At 46.2% G+C, this 19345-nt stretch overlaps 2 protein-coding genes and 1 long non-coding RNA gene across 7 annotated transcripts in view; 2 read left to right on the top strand and 1 right to left on the bottom strand.

The window, feature by feature from the left end:
- Positions 1-14959, top strand: part of CCDC187 (coiled-coil domain containing 187) — a 31695-nt gene extending 16736 nt beyond the window's left edge. The window contains exons 9-14 of one of the 2 annotated variants that reach the window (XM_060270129.2): positions 2728-2825; positions 4214-4291; positions 5124-5275; positions 7893-8062; positions 9670-9836; positions 10943-14959. In XM_060270129.2, coding sequence (XP_060126112.1) covers positions 2728-2825; positions 4214-4291; positions 5124-5275; positions 7893-8062; positions 9670-9836; positions 10943-12321 — 2044 coding nt within the window. In that variant the 3' untranslated portion in view covers positions 12322-14959. The remainder of the gene's footprint in view (positions 1-2727; positions 2826-4213; positions 4292-5123; positions 5276-7892; positions 8063-9669; positions 9837-10942) is intronic. The other variant, XM_035114036.3, reaches the window with a different exon arrangement.
- Positions 1760-16812, bottom strand: LOC148686616 (uncharacterized). The gene is made up of 3 exons (XR_015948688.1): positions 16222-16812; positions 7361-7457; positions 1760-2158 (listed from the first exon to the last, which is right to left on the bottom strand). It is a non-coding gene; the product is annotated as an uncharacterized LOC148686616 (long non-coding RNA).
- Positions 16538-19345, top strand: part of QSOX2 (quiescin sulfhydryl oxidase 2) — a 34956-nt gene continuing 32148 nt past the window's right edge. For all 4 annotated transcript variants that reach the window (XM_088664714.1, XM_035113176.3, XM_088664713.1 and 1 more), the window contains exon 1: positions 16538-16887. In XM_088664714.1, coding sequence (XP_088520840.1) covers positions 16596-16887 — 292 coding nt within the window. In that variant the 5' untranslated portion in view covers positions 16538-16595. The remainder of the gene's footprint in view (positions 16888-19345) is intronic.

The raw sequence follows: 19345 nt of genomic DNA, 5'->3' as shown, positions 1-19345 counted from the left end.
TGGGTGCTCCATTTCCCGGAGAGCCCCTTTGCGGCTTTCAGCTTCTGCAAATGGTAGTCCAAGGATTTTGGGAAGCACAGTGACTTTCTGTTCATGAACAGTTCCTTTATGGCTGAACTTTCCAAACTTTTCATGTTGGTGACACACTTTTTACACATGCATAATTTCACGATACAGTAATCCAGTTTTACTAGCGTGCCGGAAGTTAAACTAACCCCTTTCCGGCCCTGAGAGGAGCTTGGGGAGCGTTCACGCGACATGCCTACACAGTGCAGCTGACACACTAATGTGTCGCGACACACAGTTTGGAAAGCTTGGCTTTGTGTGGTGCCTGCTCGTGTGTGTGTGTGTGTTTTAATATGAACCCAGAGAAGAGGAGCAGTGTTGTGTAGTTTTAGAGTGTCAGAGTAGGATCTGGGACAGCAGGGTTCAATTCTCCACTCAGCCATGAAGCTCACTGTGTGTCCTTGGGGCCAGTCACCGCCTCTCATCTTAACCCCCATGGGGATTAAATGAGGACTAGGAACCTGGGAGAGAGCAGGGTTCAAATCCCCACATGGCCATGAAGCTCACTTGGACAAGTCACTCGCTGTCAGCCTAACCTACCTCACAGGGTTGTTGTGGGGACTCCATGAAGAGAAGGGGACTAATCACCACCGCCCTTGAACTCACTGGAGAAAAAGGTGGGCTATAAATGCAATAACGTGGGTGGTGCTGTGGGTTAAGCCACAGAGCCTAGGGCTTGCTGATCAGAAGGTTGGCGGTTCAAATCCCCACAATGGGGTGAGCTCCCGTTGCTTGGTCCCAGCTCCTGCCAACCTAGCAGTTTGAAAGCACGTCAAAGTGCAAGTAGATAAATAGGTACCGCTACAGCGGGAAGGTAAATGGCGTTTCCATGTGCTGCTCTGGTTAGCCAGAAGCGGCTTTGTCATGCTGGCCACATGACCTGGAAGCTGTACGCCGGCTCCCTCGGCCAATAAAGCGAGATGAGCGCCGCAACCCCAGAGTTGGTCATGACTGGACCTAATGGTCAGGGGTCCCTTTACCTTTAAATGCAATAAAGAAAGAAGAACAGTTCTACAATTGACCACAGGGTGGCACTGCTAGCCCAGGCAAAGGCCATGTGAGTTGGGTGCACCAAAGGATCCCCACAGATGCTCAGGGACTTCCTTTTGGGGCAGCTGCATGAGAAGAGGAGGTTGGGATAGATCCTGTGGTCAATCCTTACGGATTCCATTTCTTTCAGTTGAACTCTTTTGGCACAACTGTGAATTTCCTAGTCTCTCTACTGTGATTCCTGCATTGCAGGGGGTTGGGTTATTATTCCTTCTCCCCCACAAAAAGGGGGGCGTCTCTATGACAGCAACAGCTGGGTGTCTTCAGACCCAGGAAACGCCTTCCTGTCCAGATGGGGGAAGAGATCCTCAGCTGTGGCTGACCAGGCTTGGGAGACAAAGTGTAGAAACCAGACAGAAAAGGCTGAGCTGGGTTTTCTTTTTCCTGGTCTCTTCTGAACTCATCCTTTGTGGGGTGAGAGATTAGAGGTATTAAGGTGTTCTCTTTGGGAGCTGGGGGGTGAGAGCAGGAGGGCATGGCACCCTGCTCCTTTACCATCAACAAAGGGGGGGGTTGCAGTGAAAGGTCATATAGCGCAGTAGCCAAGCATCCCAGGTACAGGAGGGTCCCAGATTCAATCCCCAAATGCATTTCTAGGTAGGGCTGGTGCCTTCCTGTGTTCCCTGTTTAATCGAGCAAAAATGAGAAACAGAGTCTTACTTTATTTTTAGGGGGTCATAGCTCAGTGGGAGAGCTCCTCCTTACATATTCTCCTTTTAAATTCAATCCTATTTAATTGTGGATGATATAAAAACATTTCCCTTCTATCCGCTGCTGTTCTGTCCCTTCTCTTGGAGTTCCATAAAATGTCCTTTTTTTTCTTTGCTTTTTCACACATTTCCCTCTAATCCCTTTAGCTCAGCTTGGCAGTCAAGTCTTTGCAGAGGATCCCAGGGGCTTCCTTGTTGCGTCCCTCTGACTTGGCCTTGGTATCTCTGCCAGGAATGTCAGATGCTCTTCCGTCTTCTGTACAGGGATGGCCGGGGGGAACTTTATTCAACTTGAGGGCCACATTGTCTTCTAAGAAGCCTTCTGGGGCCACCTGCCAGTGGTGGGAAGGGCCACGGGAAAAGAGGGCAGAACAACAAATGAAAATTTTGTTATTCTTATTATTTTCATCAAAAGAAAACCTCAGAATGTGGTGGGCCATCCTTCATTGGAGGTTTTAAAGCAGAGGACCTGTCTGATATGCTTTAGTTGAGATTCCTGCATTGCAGGAGGTTGGACTAGATGAGCCTTGGGTGTACCTTCCAACTCTGCAATGCTATGTTTCTATGCTTAGGGTGTGTGGCATGCTAAAGTCTGAAAGTAATTACTTTCCCTTGCTTTCTGGATGAGTAGCTGTCTTGATCTCTCTCGTACTAGAAACAAATCCTCTGTTTAGTTATTGGAGAGGAACCTGATTGATATATTGATTTCAAATTAATTAATAAAAAGTATGCACCACTTGATTGCTTACATCCCTAATTTCCATGGCCTATTTTTATTATTGCGATTTTTCATAAGAATCTTTTATTTTATGTTGACTGCCAAGGGGTCTTTGCTTTTAATCAGTACGGTCCAGCAAATAAATAAATGCAGCTTATGTTTCTCCCTTTCTGTTCATATCAGGCCACAAACCAGCCCCTTGGTGGAAACCTGCATTTCCCCCCACCAGAATTTCAGAATGGAAGACCCCAGGGAGAAGCCCTATCATGAGAAGATTCAGGGTGAGGAGATGCACTTGTGAAACCTTTTCTTCCCTCCCTCCCTTCCTCTGGTGTTGGGTGTCCGAGCTACACCCAAGCCAGTTACAGCTAATTTCTGGTGTCTATGCTCTGGTGACTTCTAGGCTAGACTGCTGCCTAGAAGTGAGGTGGGGCTGCCCAGGAAGACAGTTCAGAAGCTGTACCGGCTACCAATTAGATTCCAGGCCCAATTCAAAGTGCTGGTCTTGACCTACATAGGACTCCAATACCTTCAGGGCCCTGTCTTCCCATATGAACTGACTCGGACCCTGCAATCATCATCTGAGACCTTTCTTTGTGTGCTGGACCTTAGAGTGGAAAAAAATATTATTGCCCCTAGACAATTTGTAAAGGCACTTAGATCATAGAATTGCAGAGTTGGAAGTCATCTAGTCCAACCCCCTGCAAAGCAGCAATCACTTTTTAATGTGAAACTTGCTGCTTATCAAGCTCATACAGCAAAAAGGAGAAATAAAATACTCATTAATTAATTAAGACAGCATATATTTTCTATTTTTATATTTATTTCATAAAATGTATATACTGCTTGATTGTAAAACAAATCAAAAGCTCAAAAAGGTATACAAAGGTTTTTTGTTTGTTTAGTCGTTTAGTCCTGTCTGACTCTTTGTGACCCCATGGACCAGAGCACGCCAGGCACTCTTGTCTTCCACTGCCTCCCGCAGTTTGGTCAGACGCATGTTGGTAGCTTCGAGAACACTGTCCAACCATCTCGTCCTCTGCCGTCCCCTTATCCTTGTGCCCTCAATCTTTCCCAACATCAGGGTCTTTTCCAGGGAGTCTTCTCTTCTCATGAGGTGGCCAAAGTATTGGAGCCTCAGCTTCATGATCTGTCCTTCCAGTATAATTATGTATACAAAGGTATACATAATTTAAAAAAATATCAATTTTCTTTTTGCCACAATAGTTTAAACTTTCTAAGCATCCGGACAGGCTTGTTTAAACAGGAATGTTATTAGTAGCCACTGAAATGAGTGCAATTTAGGCAACTGTTTGATATCAAGAGGCAGGGAGTTCCAAAGTTCCAATATCTGAGCTCATTAGGTGCCTCTTAAATTACTGTTCTCCACTAATGCAAGCTATACAGTAATATACTGTATGTCCTCTGGAGGGGCTCCACTGTCTTTTTTATGCCACCAGAGAGCGCTGTTCTCTTACTAGTTAAGCACAAGGTGATAAAAACACTGTACAGTAGTGCCTTTGGCAAGGTTTAAACCACCCACTTATCCCAAACAGAGAGCAATAGCCTCCCATCCCTGAAGCAGACACCTGATTTGCAGGTTCAGTTCCCAGCATCTTCAGCCCTTTCCCAAGAACCACAAGGACTACTGTATAATCTTTATTTGTAGGGTATGGGCCATTGTTCTGCTGCAGAAGGCCAATGTGTGCAGAAGGTTCTCAGATTCAATCCCCTGCGGCTGCTTCAGGTAGGGCTGGGAATACCCGCAGAGCTATTGCTACCAGTCAGTGCAGGTAATGCTGAGCTAGATGGGCCAGTGGCGATAGATAGAAGGCAGCTTATTTTGCGATGTTTTTAAAAGTGAAGCCTCATGAATTTGGATTAAGTGGTTATTGCTGACACTGTTTTTAAAACAGGGCAGAGAATTTGCCATTGATGGAACAGACTGCTGTCCAGCCTAAAATAAGAAAAAAACGCTAATCTGTTGCTTATCTTAATTAGGAATTTTGTTGGATTCTGCTTAAACCTTGCAAGGGTGTCATCAGCAAGAAGCAATTTAGCAGACTGGGGCTGGAGAGTGTTTTTTGAATAATACCTTGAGATGCAAACTGCTCCTCCTGAGAGTTAAATAGGGCGTGTGACACTTCAGACAGTTAATGCGAGACTCTCTGTGCTCTAAAACACTCAGGATCATGTGCGTAAAGGAGAGGAGGGCATTATGCAGGCAAATGTCAGAACAGGACAAGAAAAGCCACCACCTGATGACTGCCAAACACAAATAGTATTGGGTAGATTCTAAAGAAAGTCCTTCTTCCCACAGCACATAATTAAACTGTGGAACTCCCTCCCACAGCGAAGGATGGTTTTGAAAGGGGATATTGAGGGCTACTAGTCACCATGACCATTCTCTGTTTCAATGACGAGGCAGCAATGCTTCTGAATGCCAGTTACTGGACACCACAGGAAGGGGGGGGTCCTCTTGCACTCGGGTCCTGCTTGAGAACAGGGGGCTGGACTAGATGGGCCACCTTCGGCCTGATCCAAAAGACTCTTCTGATGCTCGTATGTTCTTTCTTTAGGGCTCCAGCCTAAGGCATCTGCTGGCAGCTTTCCCCCCCAGGGGCACCAGGTCTCTGGCCTAAAGTCCCTTCCCACCAACCAGCTCCTTGGCAGAACCATCCCTGCAAAAGAATCTGGTGAAATGAGTGAGACAACGGATCCCACCAGCCAGGTATGGGGCTTGCACTTCCCACTCCTTTCCAAGCCATATATGATTTGGGATTATAAAAGGGGGTCTCCTTCAGGGCTGCTGATATTCTACATTATTAGTATCACCATCATCATCATCGAATCATCGAATCATAGAGTTGATCAGGGCACCCAAGAGTCATCTTATGGAACCTCCAGACCCAGAAGCACTCTATCTCAATTCCCAGTATTCAGCCGCTGTGAGAACAGGATGCTGGATTAGGCGGGCCACTGTTGTGATCCAGCTGGCTCTTCTTAGGTCAAAGGGGAGGCAGCCTTATTCCCTCTGTTCCTCTGCTTCCCTTCAGGTGGAAATCCAGCACCTGCAGAACTTCTCCAGGTCTTCCCACCAGGAGAGGCAGTTCCTCTTGCAGCAGCAGAATGAGCTCCTGCAGGAGGAGAGGTGGACAGCGCAGTGCTGGCAGCAGCTGCTCAGGCTGGCAGAGAGGTCCCCCCTCTGGCCTCTGGGCAGGAGAAGATCCTTCTGGTTTTTTACAGGAGATGGAAGTTAAGAACACGAGTACATAAGAAGAACCTGCTGGATCAGGCCCATGGGCCACCAAGCCCAGCATCCTGTTCTTGCAGTGGCTATAGGACTTAGTAACCCAGATGGTCTGCCTCTGCATCTGGAGGTTCCATAAGAGCACCAGAAAAGGCCCTGCTGGATCAGTCTAATGCATTTAATCCTGCATCCTGTTCTCACAGTGGCTGAACAGTTGCAAGCAGGACCAGAGCACAAAAACCCTCTCTCCCTGCTATAGCTTCAACCACTTCTGCCTCCGACAGTGCAGGAACAGCATAGCCATTGTGGCAAGTAACTATCATTAGCCTTCTCCTCCTCTATGAATTTGTCCAATCCTCTTTTTAAGCCACCCACCTTACTGCCTCCTGTAGCAGTGAGTTCCATGGTTTAACTAAGAAGTCCTTCTTTTATCTGTCCTGAATCTTCCAACACTCAGCTTCATTAGATGGCCCTGAGTTCTTATTTATTTATTTATTTATTTATTTATTTATTTATTTATTACATTTATACACCACCTTCATTGTCCAAGGACCTCAAGTCAGTGTACATGGTTCTCTTCTTCCTCCCCATTTTAGCATCCCTGTGAGATAGGTTAGGCTAAGAGATGGTGACTGGCACAAAGTCACCCAGTGAGCTTCATAGCCAAGCCTTTGGCAGTATGCAGTTTGACTTACTTTCCTTTGTATAAAACAAGCCCGAAGGAGGCTCCCAACCCACTCACAGGTCCTTGTATGATCAGTGAAAACAGTTGGCCCTGGCAATTATTAACCACTCTCAATTCCACCCTGATAATTGCCACATGCCTGGATTTTAACTTGTCTGAATTAATTTTAAGATGTATTTTAATTAACTGATGTCTGTTTTTATGCTTATTGTGTTCTTTTCATGATGTTGGCCGCTCTGGGACAGATCTTTGCACCCTAGCGGCGCATATGCTAAAGACAACACAGCCCAAGGGCCATATTCCATTCTCAACCACCATCCAAGGGCCACATGATAGTAGTGGTGGGGCCAGAGGCAAAAGCAGGCAGAGCAATGGATATAAGTTTCACATTTGCACAGCAAACTATTATTATTATTATCTTTATCATCATCATCATCATCATCATCATCATCATCATCATCATAGCTGAGTGGGAATTTGAACACTAGTCTCTCAGATCATAACCCAACACTCTAAACCACCACACCACACTGTTATTTGATTTGGAAAAATAATAATGAAATGAAAAAACCAGTATCAAAAATTAAAAACAGGCAGCAAAGATTAAAACAATTAAACAGGTCCCAGAAGATAAAAAATAAAAAGATATTCACCTGATGCTAAAAAGATAATGCCTTGATACTTACCTTATGCAGGTTGATTTGTTTTAACCAGGGAAACACCAGCTGTGGAGTGGAGACCACTTTTTGACTAGCACCTACAATATTACCAACATTATTCCACTCCAATCCCTGGAAAAATTGTGCACCCTTTTTTCAAATGGTCATGAATACAGTGAGAAATGGGCATAAATATAGGGCTTTATAAATAAACCTCTGTACCTAATGTTAGCGACCCATCAGGGGTTCTCCCTTCCAGCTGTTTGCAGGATGCTAACTTCACATTTATTTATTTATTCGTTTCATACATCACTTAATCCTAAAACAAAACAAAATATCAAGGTCGTTTACAAAACAATGAATGACAATAAATTGAGACTTTCAAAAAGTTAAAATAGTAATAAATGGATTGAAACTCATCAGTTTTCTAAACACAGGCTTGTCTAAACAAAATGTTTTTAGCAGGTGCTGAAAATAATGCAGGGAAGACACCTGCCTGATATCAACAGGCAAGGAGTTCCAAAGATTGCCACACTAAAAGATTGATTACTTGCAAATGCAGAACGGGGATTATATGGCCATCCAACTTCTGTTTAAAAGCCTCCAATGAAGGAGAAGCCACCATCTTCCAAGCTCATAGAACTGGAGAGGTTGAAGGGACCCCCCAAGGAAGGGTAGTCTTAGCACAACCCCTTGCAATGCAGGAACCTCAGCCTTATTCCCTCAAAATAAATTCTCTCCCTTCCCATTTCAGGATGTTGGAGAACCAGTATGTTTTGAAAGAGCTCTTGTGCTGGGGACGGAGGAGGAGAAGGAAGGGGGCAAGAAGGAGACCTCTGGTCCAGGATCCTTCAGTGTAGCATCTTCAGGGAGTTCAGGAGGCAGAAGCAGCAGACGAGGACTCCAGGAAGAGGCTAACAACACGTAAGGAATAAAAAGATAAACCCTCCTCTCTTTTTTTTGGCTTAAAAGTGGCCGCTGGTCTGAGCTGTCAAGTGGACAAGGACTTAAGTTAAAAACTCCCCATTGTTATGTGCTACTTATTTACTTATTTTTATTTATCTGTTGTAGTTCTAGCCCCTTCCCCAGGAGCTAAGGGTATCACGCATGGTTTCCCCCTCCTAGATGGGCTACTGGCCTGATCCAGCAGGCTCTTACATTCTTATGCCCAGGAGAGATGGACTGTTGGTCTGATCCCATCCAAGGGCTGTCCGTTTCTCCATTTCCTGGCTCTGCCTCTCACTGTCTCCCCAGAGCACGTCAAGTCAGGAGGGCCTGCCTGTGTGACACTGAGGAAGTGCCAAGGGCTCTTTGTGATGCTCCAGTGGGGAGGCTGTAGGCGTTGCCCACACTCTCTGCTCCACAAGCCCACCACAAATCCTACCCCCGCAAACCCTTCATGTACTGTCAGTTCCCATAAACCAAGCATTGGGAGCCAGCGGAAGGCTACATGTTTTGTTAATGGAAAGGCTCTCCAATAAATCTTTGCATGGAGCTGATCTATAAGTCACGTCACTATTGATTATAGGTCAGCCGGGCCTGTCGAAAGTATGGCTGCCTTCACTTTTGCTTCTTGTTGATGGGGCAAGGAATGGGGAGAGATGGCTAACCCAGCTCCACCGCAAACACACTGTCCTTGGAAGTGTTTGGACACCTTATTCCGTTTCCATAACTCATTTATATCATGAGATTTATACACCACTTGATTGTGTGTGTGTGTGTGGGGGGGACCCTCAAAGCAGCTGACAAAGATGAAATGAGAAAACCAAGGAAAAAAATAAATATTTTAAAAATACAAGTAGTTAAAATATTAAAACAAGTGAAAATTCACACCCACTTTCTAAGCACCTGTCTAAACAAGAATGTTTTGAGCAGGCATTGAAAGGAATACAATGAAGGTGCCTCCCTGATAAATCAATAGGCAGGGAGTTCCAAAGTGTAGGTGCTGCTGCACTAAAAGATTCGTGTTCTTCCACCGATCGAAGCAGTTGAGTGGCCACATGTGAGGCAAGGGGATTTTGTTGGTAAACTGGCCCCTAGTTGTTAAGGGCTTTGTATACTAATGGGAACACCTTGAACTTGGCCTGGTAGCAGATCAATAACTAGTCCAGATCTCTGAGCACAGGTGTCGACAAGTCCTCATTCCTTGATAAGGCAAGAATTCTTCCTTGACTGCAGCCTCTGGGTCGAGGAAAACCCCACGTGGAACAAATTACAGTAACCAAATACATAGAGGCCTCTCAATGGTTGCTAGCTGTGATAACTGGACACAGGACTAGTAGTAGCTAGGATTCCCACATTGCATGGGTTTGGACTAGATCAGGCATCCCCAAACTGCGGCCCTCCAGATGTTTTGGCCTACAACTCCCATAATCCCTAGCTAACAGGACCAGTGGTCAGGGAGGATGGGACTTGTAGTCCAAAACATCTGGAGGGCCGAAGTTTGGGGGTGCCTGCACTAGATGATCTAGTCTACAATTCTATGATTCCATAACCCCGCAATTGATTTGTTGCCCTCTCTCTGTATGCAGCCTTGGCACTAAGTGTGGGAAAGTGTTGTCACACAGGGATCAAGTGATGGCAGCAGCATCCCCTGGTTGGAAGCCACAGCTGGGGTGTCAAGAGGCTGAGCATCTTAATTCTTCCAGGGAAGGATCTGCAGGTCCCATCCTAGAGCCTGGTGGCTTAGAGATCACAGGTAAGGATAGAAAAGATGCTTGTGGGGCACGTTGCAGAATGTGTTTGTGATGGGGAAAGTTTACAGCATTTGGGACTTTTTACTTTGGAGAAAAGATGAGCAAGAGGTGACGCGATAGGAGTTTATAAAACAATGCATGGCATGGAGAAAGTGGATGGAGGAAACTTTTTCTCCCTTTCTCATACCACGAGAACTCCAATGGAGAGTGTTGGAAGATTCAGGACGGATAAAAGAAAGTCCTTCATAGTTAAACTATTGAATTTGCTTCCACAAGAGGTAGTGGCTACCAATGTGGCTGGCTTAAAGAGGATTGGACAAATTCATGGAGGAGAAGAGTATTGATGGTTACTTGCCATAATCAGCGGCGGAGGAACCCTCTCTGGCACCTGGGACGGGACGGCGAGGGGCGGGCCGAACCGCCCAGTGACGCACATGTGACGCCCTTACGGAGTGTGCATGTACAGCATCCCATATGGAGTGCGCATGCACAGCAGCCCGTACTGTCGCTGTGCGAGAGGCAGCTTGTACGGATGCCCATATGGATGGTGCGCGAGAGCGGCAGCCCATACGGTTGCCATGCGAGAGGCAGCCCATACGGACTGTGCGCGCCTCTTGTCACCCCACCCCCCGAGTGGCACCTGGGGCAGACCACCCCCTCCGCCCACACTTCATATGCCTCTGGCTATAATGGCTATGCTCTTCCTCCACTGTTGGAGGCATCAATGCTTTGGATACCTATTGCTTGAATCCACAGTAAAGGCAGAGGATTCTTGTGCTTGGATCCTGCCTGCAGCTGTCCCATTGGGACATCCGGTTGGCTATAATTTTTCCTATTCTATCTGGATTTGGTTATGTTATTGACCACTTGGTTGTGCTTCCGCAAAATCATGACCTTATATTTTTAGTATCATTTCTCTCTCTGTGCAATAACCATTTCTCCACTCTGCATCCTTAAGTTGTGGACCAGATAATATCAAACAGGCACACTGATTTTTTTTCTGTGCCTCTCAAACATTTGCACTGTTACTTGTGACAAAATAATAAAATAAAATAAAATAAAAAATCAGTTAGCAAGTAAGAACTGCTTGTCTTCTATTTCCTTCCAGATCATGTGGAAAATGAGGAAGAGCGTTGCAGGGAGAACGTTTGCCTGACAGAGAATCCCAAAGAAGATAACAATCCTCATAGTTCCACCTCAGACAGGAGTCCAGGGAGTTTGTCTTCTGAAACATCCTCTGCCAAATCATTTGGCTTTTCTCAAACGCTGGGGAGTCCCCGGTTTGGTTCTGAATTTCTAAAGGCTCATGCGGTTCTAGTCAATATCTCCAGAAGTTCCCTTTCTGTCTCTGATTTCGAAGAGGAGGACTCCTCTCAAGACACGGATGTGAGCCTGCCAGAGGAATTTGCCTTCCAGGAACAGCCCCCTGACAGTTGTAGTGGCAACAGGATTCCTACAGTCTCTGCTGTGCCACAGGCGGAAACTGGTGTGGATGGAGAGTTGCTGTCATCTGGCAGCAGACACCACTTCCGAGCTGCTTCTTGGAGTGCCCATTCAAATCAAGATGGCATGCCACCTATGTGCAGCCAGGAAAAGGCCCCAGAAGGCAGGCCAGAGAGCGAATCTGATTCTGTGGTATTATCAAACCGTGGAAGGCCAAGACCCCTTCTCTTTCAAGCCCAGACACCAGAGACCAGAGAAGAGGCAAACTCTTCCAGAGTTTCAGACCAGTGGCCTCATGCAAACAGCAAGGGCAAGATGTTGTTTCATATATGGACTGGGACAGAGAAGAACACCTCCTCACCTAGCTGGGACTTTCAGCATCCTGAGGGTCAGGACCCTTTATCAACCCCCAGCAAAGCTGAAGTGGATGGTGAAGATCGAAACACATCCAAATTTAAAAGCCAACACATGCCTGTAAGAGAAGCACCTGAAGTGTCTTTGAAAAGTGTGAATCCTATCACTGACCAACTCCAGGATTCACTCGGTTCCTCCAAATCCCGGTCCGTTTTGGAGAGTGCCATTAGTTATACAGAAAATTCAGGTGATGAAAGTTGCTCCAGCAACAGCAGGCTTTGTGAAGGTGCTGCTGCACAGATCACTGGAGCATCACTGGGTGATGAAGAGGATAGCGCCTGTTTGCATTCCCCTGAAACCACAGATCTGGCAGCAGAAGGAAATCAAAATGCCATACATAGTCAAAGCAAAGAGGAATCTGGGGTGGCAGTGCCTGGTTCAAGTTCCCCCAAACCTGTGGAGGAACCCCAAGTCAAGAGCTGCCTTTTGCGAAGCGACGAAGCGACTTTCAGCGATGAGCTTCTGTCTCAAATGAAGGAAGATCTGTTATCACCTTTTGACGATTTTCTGACATCTGGAAGCAATGATATGCCATCACTGACTGAACAAGATGTCTCCTTTTCCTGCCAAGGCGAGGATCTTCCCGCACCCCATGAGTCTCCATCAGAGCAACTTCTACTCCCTCCATGAAATACCTCCATGAAAACCAATGACTTGTCCTCATCTGAAGTGTGTAGGCTACAAGAGGTCCATCTATCTATCTATCTATCTATCTATCTATCTATCTATCTATCTATCTATCTATCTATCTATCTATCTATGTTCCCACTGTGTGCGCGGATGTAACACCCTTCCTCTGTAACCGCTGAACCAAAATGCAACAGCTTAGGACAAAGCCCATCAGGGAGGGATCTGGCATTAAAAAAAAAAATTCCAGAGAAGCATACTTTTCATACCTAAAAGAATGATTAAACACAAAAAAGTGGCGCACAAATTAGACATCACCAGCAGAAACTCTGAAGACTCCAGCAGCATCCAATAGAAAGGCAGATCGTGCACTGTCACCAGCCAAAGCTCTGAAGGACGGCGCCAAATAATGATGTCATCAACCAAGCAACTGAAACCACCAAGGCGGCCATTACCAGACAACCCACAGAGTCAGGCCAGGGTCAAGGAATGAAGATACAGGGCTGAGGCCTCGGCTCGCATTTAAATACTAGCCCAAGTCAAGGCCGACAGACTAGGCCTCGCCTCTACATTAAAGCCCACAGACTAGGCCTTGGCTCTACTTCACAGACTAGGCCTCGGCTCCACATTACAGACTAGGCCTCAGCTCTACAGCCCTTTAAATACTATCCCAAGTGGAACCCTGGGTGGTGGTGGTGGGAGGAGGGGCCCAAATAAGTCATGGGCTGATGTAGGGTGAGGGGAGCCACAGGGTGGGGGGAGGGGGGACGGGATACCTCATGGGTCACTACAGGATGGGAGTAATCACAGGGATGAGACACAACCACTGGGGGGGGGGAGAGGAAAAAACACATAGTCCAGGGGGGAACGGACACGCCCTCCCCCTTTCCTGGGAAACAAGGACCCTGAGTCAGGCACAGCAACACGTCATGGATTGTCACAGGGTGGGGGCAGCCACAGGGATAACCCACAGCAACGCGTGGGAAGGTCAACTAGTAGAATCATAGAACTGTAGAGTTGGAAGGGATCCCAAAGGGCCACCTGATCTGATTCCTGAAATACAGGAATCACAGCTAAAGAATCGTACAGCATCTACAGTTGCTAAGGCGGGCAGGGGGAGAATATCATTAAGTGGTCCATCAAGACCCTTAGCAATTTTCAAGTGCTTTGTTGGTGTGGAGAAAAGTTTGACCCACATGTTCCCCCCCTTTTTTTTAAAGGAATGGCATAATCAAAAGCCAGGGTGGCATTTTAGGGGGGCGATTTATAGTTTTTTTTAAATTAACGAAGAGGATATAAAGGACCCATCTCGAGCAAGTGGTGCAATTGGAGAGCGGCCCTTTAGAACAGATTAATCAGGAAGCTGAGCCAGGGAAGGAGTTAGCTATAAAATAACGGATTGGAGAGTCAAAATGGGGCTTGCGGAACACGGGAGACATATTAAACTCCCTTTACCATTATGTGCCCAGCACTCTCCAGGCTGACAGCCAGATATATCGTTACCAGCGAGGCCTCCGTCTCGTGATTCTCCTTCTTTCAAGGTCTAATATTTTCTTTGCCTTGCCTTTGATCAATATTAACCTCTTGGGTCAATAAATCTTAGTAGCGGCCTCCAGAGGAGTCATTAGCTTTCATAGGAAATGATTATTTCTCCGTTAAACTCTGCATTTCATTTGCCCACCATCCATCTTTTTCAGACACTGACGCACGCAGCAATCCTTCCTGAAAACAAGGGCCTCTATGAGGTATAAACGGCGTCCTGTTCTCCATCCCTTGAAATGCCTTGGGTTCATTTAAATTCCGTTCAGGGACCACAAAGTGGTTTCCTGCACTGAAAACAGTTTTAAAAAGAAGCAGCGGCACACATGGAAGCAGAGAAGTCTCTTGGTTAAAACTTGAAATGAAAAAGGGTTCCACACCAGCCATTTGAGTCAGGATTCCCTCAAGGAATCCTGGGAACTGTAGTTTAAGGGTGCTGAGGATTGTTGGGAGGCTCTTATTTTCTTCACAGAGCTACAGTATTTCCAGAGTGGCTTAATAATTATAGAATGGTAGGGTTGAAAGAGAGCCCAATGGTCACCTAGTCCAACCCCCTGCAATACTGCAATCCCAGCTAAAGAATCCCTGACAAGTGGCCATCCAACCTCTACTTTAAAAGCTTCAACAAAGAAGAGTCCATCACCTTCTGAGGGAGTTCATTCCACTGTCAATCAATCCCTCTTCCTGGGGACGTGTGAAGTTGTAGCTCTGTGAGGGGGAAAACTACAGTTCCCATGATTCTTTGGAAGTCATGCATTTTGAATGTGTGTTTAAATGTATGGTGTGGTGCTTCACATCCTAGTAGACTTAGAGAGTTGGAAGAGCCCTGAGGGTCATATTGTTCAACCCCCTGCATTGCAGGAAGCTCAACTAAAGCATTCATGGCAGATGGCCATCTAACCTCTGCTTAAAAACAAATGGGAGTCCTATCCACCTTCTGAGGGAGTGCATTCTATTGTCAGATTTTCTCTCTCTCTCTAAAATGGTTATTAATTTTAAAATGCTTTTATATAGTTTTTATCTTTTTTAAAGTTTTAAACTGCTTTGATATGTTTGGTAATTTAGCAGTATAGAAATAAATAAAGTGTTGGAATAAAAAAAACAGCTACAAGGGATAGTGAATTATTTGCTAAAATCTAAGATTGCTCTTTTTATACCATGTACTTGTATGTCCTGTTTTATTGTATACCACACACACACACACACACGGCCATTCTAGATTTTTGTATGTGCTGCTACAGCTTTTTTCAACCTGGTGCCCTCCACAATTTCATTTTTATTATTGTGTTTTTAACATATTAATCACATCAAGCTTGTTAACATTTTAAGCATTGTAGAGCAATGTTACTAGACTAATACATTACAAATCTGAAACAGTAACACATAAAAAGGGGGGAAATGAAAATTGCAGAACTTAAATAGCAATGTAGATTGTGTCTCTGTGTGTATATTGTTACACACCACCCAAGTCTCTGAGGGTGTCAGATTCCAGGTACACTTACCCAAGGTCTGTATTTCCTTTTGGAAAAGCAAGGCACAGTGGAGACAGTGGTGTCTGTATGGCATATGGTTTATTTACCCATATATACAACCTGAGCCTACTTTGGAGGTTTCCTGCACCACACTCCAAGAGGCTTCTTCTATAGCTGCAATCCTCAAACAGCCCTCAGCCATTTATCTGCCTCTTTCTTTCTGCTTGTCACATAACTCCTGCTCACTAAGCTTTTTGGCTCACATTACTTCCTCTTTTGTAAGCTATTGGCTTTAGAGTGAAAGCAGCCCCAACTTGGAACCTAATACCTGTCCCTCAGGTGATTACCTCAATACAGGAGGTAATTAGCCCATAACACATGCTAATTCTAGAGGATTAAGAAGTGTCTAATACACAGGCTGAAATACACATGGGTCTTACAGAGTTTAAAACATTCTAAGCCTTAATTAAATTAGAACACCTACTGAACACACTAAGTTACAGGCAGGTAGCCGTGTTGGTCTGAGTCGAAACAAAATAAAAAAAAATCCTTCAGTAGCACCTTAAAGACCAACTAAGTTTTTATTTTGGTATGAGCTTTCATGTGCATGCACACTTCGGCATGCACACAAAAGCTCATACCAAAATAAAAACTTAGTTGGTCTTTAAGGTGCTACTGAAGGATTTTTTTACATTTTAAACACAGTAACTTAGGGCGCCTAGCACCCACAAATTCATAACAATACATGTGTGCTTGTGTATGTATATGAGTATGCCATGTTTGTATTTCGGTATCAGTTGGGGTACTTCCGATTCACCAGAAATAATGAACCTATTTCTGTTGAGGAAGGAGAGACTTATTTTTGCTCATTTAAAAACAAACAAACACATACAAGCCTGTTGCGAATCATGAGGTCACAGCGGACCCGACAAACGCTTCGACGTGCCAGTTTGCGTAACACGCCCCCCATGTCCGCTGATTGGGCAACTAGAACGCGGACACGTGGCTACGCCCCCTTGGTCCTGACCCGGCGGGGACGGCCCGTTGCTAAGGCTGCCGGGCTCCCTCATTCTCTCTCTCACATCCAAACAGAGAAGGCATTTGAGATAGGGGGAGGAGATGCCACGCCCCCGCTCCAGTTCTCGCCTTCTGAGTGGATAATGGTGACCCGGGCGGGTAGCCGCGCCCCATCGGTCCTCACCAGACCTGTTTCCAAGGCCGGCTGTCCGTTGCTAAGGGCGGCCTAGCAGCCAGGCTCACCCGATCATGGAGGCTGGCGGCGGCGGCGGCTACGGGCGCCGGCGATGGGGGTGGTGGCAGGAGGTGCTGCCGCTATGGCGTGTGTTGTTGGCGGCGTCGATGATGATTGCTGTGGTTCCCGCCAGGGCGCGGCTGTACCAGGCGGGCGCGGACCCGGTGTGGGTGCTAGAGGCCGCCACAATACGGAAGGTTCTGCGGGGCTCGCCCTCGGCCTGGCTGGTGCAGTTCTACTCCTCGGCCTGCGGGCACTGCGTCGCGTTCGCGCCCACTTGGAAGGCGCTGGCCGGGGACGTCCGCGGTGAGCGAGCTAAGAGGATGGGGGCGCCTAATAGATTGGGGCGCGCCCCTCCCCTTCCCCCTTACTCTCTCAGCCTTATTTATTATGCATTTATCTTCTCCCCATTAGCTTTATGGCTTAGTGGGGGAGGGGTGTTCATTTGAGCCCTGGTGTCCCACACAGATCCTATTTTGGCACTCTTAACCAGAACTCGACCACTGGCTCCCACACTTTAAGCAGGTTATGCTGTGAGGTGGTGGTGGTGGAGGAGAGTGGCTGGTCCAGGGGCCACTCCAGTGAGCATCATTGTTGGTGGAGGAGGAGGAGAAGGATGTTTGGGAGGGAAGTGTTCGAGCTTTCCCCCCCCCTCACAGCAGCCCTATGAGGTAGGCCAGAGTGGGAAGAGTGCATAGGCCGATGAGCTCCATGGCTTGGGATGGGATTCAAACCTGGCACTTCCTCCCCCAGTCCTTCCCCAAGTTGGTGCTTGGTAGAGTCCAGAACATCTTGTAGGGGCCAGCAGGTTGTGGAAGGCTGGTCAGACGGCCGCAGGTGACAACAAACAGGCCTTTTATTTTACTTATTGCTACTTATAAAATGTATGTATAGACAAATAGATATACAGATCTAGATATATCTAGATAACAGAGCAGGGTGCAGCTGTTTATGGTCTGAAGGGATGCAAGGCAGCTTTCTTTGCAGAGTGCTTGTTTCTCCAGGGCTACAACTGAATGCATTTGGCATATTAATTGGGGGATGTAACAGATTAGGGTTTATTGCTGCAGGTTCTAAATGGCTGACAGAGAGGCCACCATAGCTGGCTTGTATGTGAAACTTAGATCCATTTCTAGGACTGAGATGATGCCAGTGACGGCCTCTGTCCAAATTGAGAAGACATTGCAGCAAGCGGGATAACAGTGTATAGCTTCAACAATTGTAGTCTTCTCTTGTCCTGTATGAGACCTGGTGGGGAGCCATTCTACACCCCACAGCCCTTCTCATTTCTCAGCTTCCTGATGGCTCTACCATGAGAAATTCTCCTCCAGCTCCTGGTTCAGGGTGTGAGAAAGAAAGCAGTGAAGTTATCCACCTTCCCCTGGGGCTTCCCAGCTGAGGACATTGTGATTACCACTTTTAAAAGCTTAACTGATTACATACCCTGCCCAAACCCGCTCAGCAGACTTCTGTCATAGGAAAAGCCTGCTGGCTTCACAGTGGCCAACAAGATGCTCCAGTAGGAAACTCACAAGCAGGAATTGAGCACAAGAACACACTCTGCTCCTGCAGTTCCCAATAACTGGTATTCAGAAGCATTGCTGACAGTGGAGGTGGAGCATAGCCATCACGGTTAGTAACCACAGAGGTTGCAGCTCTCTAAATTCTGCATAGGATGTCATTATGCAGAAAGCAAAACTCTGCTGAGAGAGCTGTCTGGAGAAACACCAGACATTTAAAGCATATGGCCAAAGAATCCTGAGGATTGTAGTTTATTAAAGGCATTGGGGATTGTAGCTCTGGGAGGGATAAACTGTGGTTCCCATAATTCTTTGGGGGAAGTATGTGGTTTACATGTACAAATCTAGTTTAAAACATGAGAACACAAGAAGAGCCCATGACTTTCTGCATCCCAGGTAGGCAGTAAGGGTGTAAAACTGAAGGCCACTCCAGAGTGTTTATGTGTGGCTTTGCCCTGTATAAATGTTCTCCAGGGTGGCTGTGTGCAGATGCTGGAATATGCAGAGATTGTTTATCACCTGCATTGCAGGAGGTTGGACTAGATGACGATCAAGGTCCCTTCAAACTGTGGTTCTATGGAAGGACTCTTTCTGCTGTGATTATCTTCTGGGGAAAAACATTAAAGCATGTGGGTGGGTTTTGAGAGGTCTTTTCAGGATACAATTTGGTGAGACACAGGAGACAAACTTAGTCATTTCCTACATTTTTTGATTGGTTAGCAAAAAATAATAATAATAAATTCTTTACTGAGTTGACCAAAAGAGGTTCTCTAGTAAACAATAGGGGTTCCAGATAGTTAAATCTTGAAGTTGTTGGTATTTGTTTGTCTTGGGAGACAATGGAAGAGTGAGGTCAAGCTGTTGGAAAGTTGCAGTGCCTGCTGTGGCTGTAAAGACCTTTGCTTTTGTGCTTTCAAATTTTTGTTGTTGGTAACCTCAAGAGTTCAGAACTTGGCCTTTGCAGCATGAAAGTATATCAAATTCTCTGTGTACATCATGGTAACAGAACCTACATATCTCCAAGGGTAGTTGTCAATGAATTTATAATTTTCTCAAAATATAGTTTGCTGGCTTATCACTGTCCTTGGATTGAGAGAGTCTTGCCAGGTATGCTGGTAGCTTTGAGATCGGATTACTGTTATGTACTTTACCTGGAGCTGTCCTTGAAGCTGACTCAGAAGCTCTGGCTTGCTGTCAAGGTTGCCTGCCATGAACACTGGGCCAATCCTAAAAGGATGACGCAG

Source organism: Zootoca vivipara, chromosome Z2 (genome assembly GCF_965207765.1).
Source record: "Zootoca vivipara chromosome Z2, rZooViv2.hap1.1, whole genome shotgun sequence".
Lineage (NCBI taxonomy): Eukaryota > Metazoa > Chordata > Lepidosauria > Squamata > Lacertidae > Zootoca > Zootoca vivipara.
The sequence above is the reverse complement of the archived record's forward strand: the minus strand, read 5'-3'. Positions and strand labels throughout refer to the sequence as shown.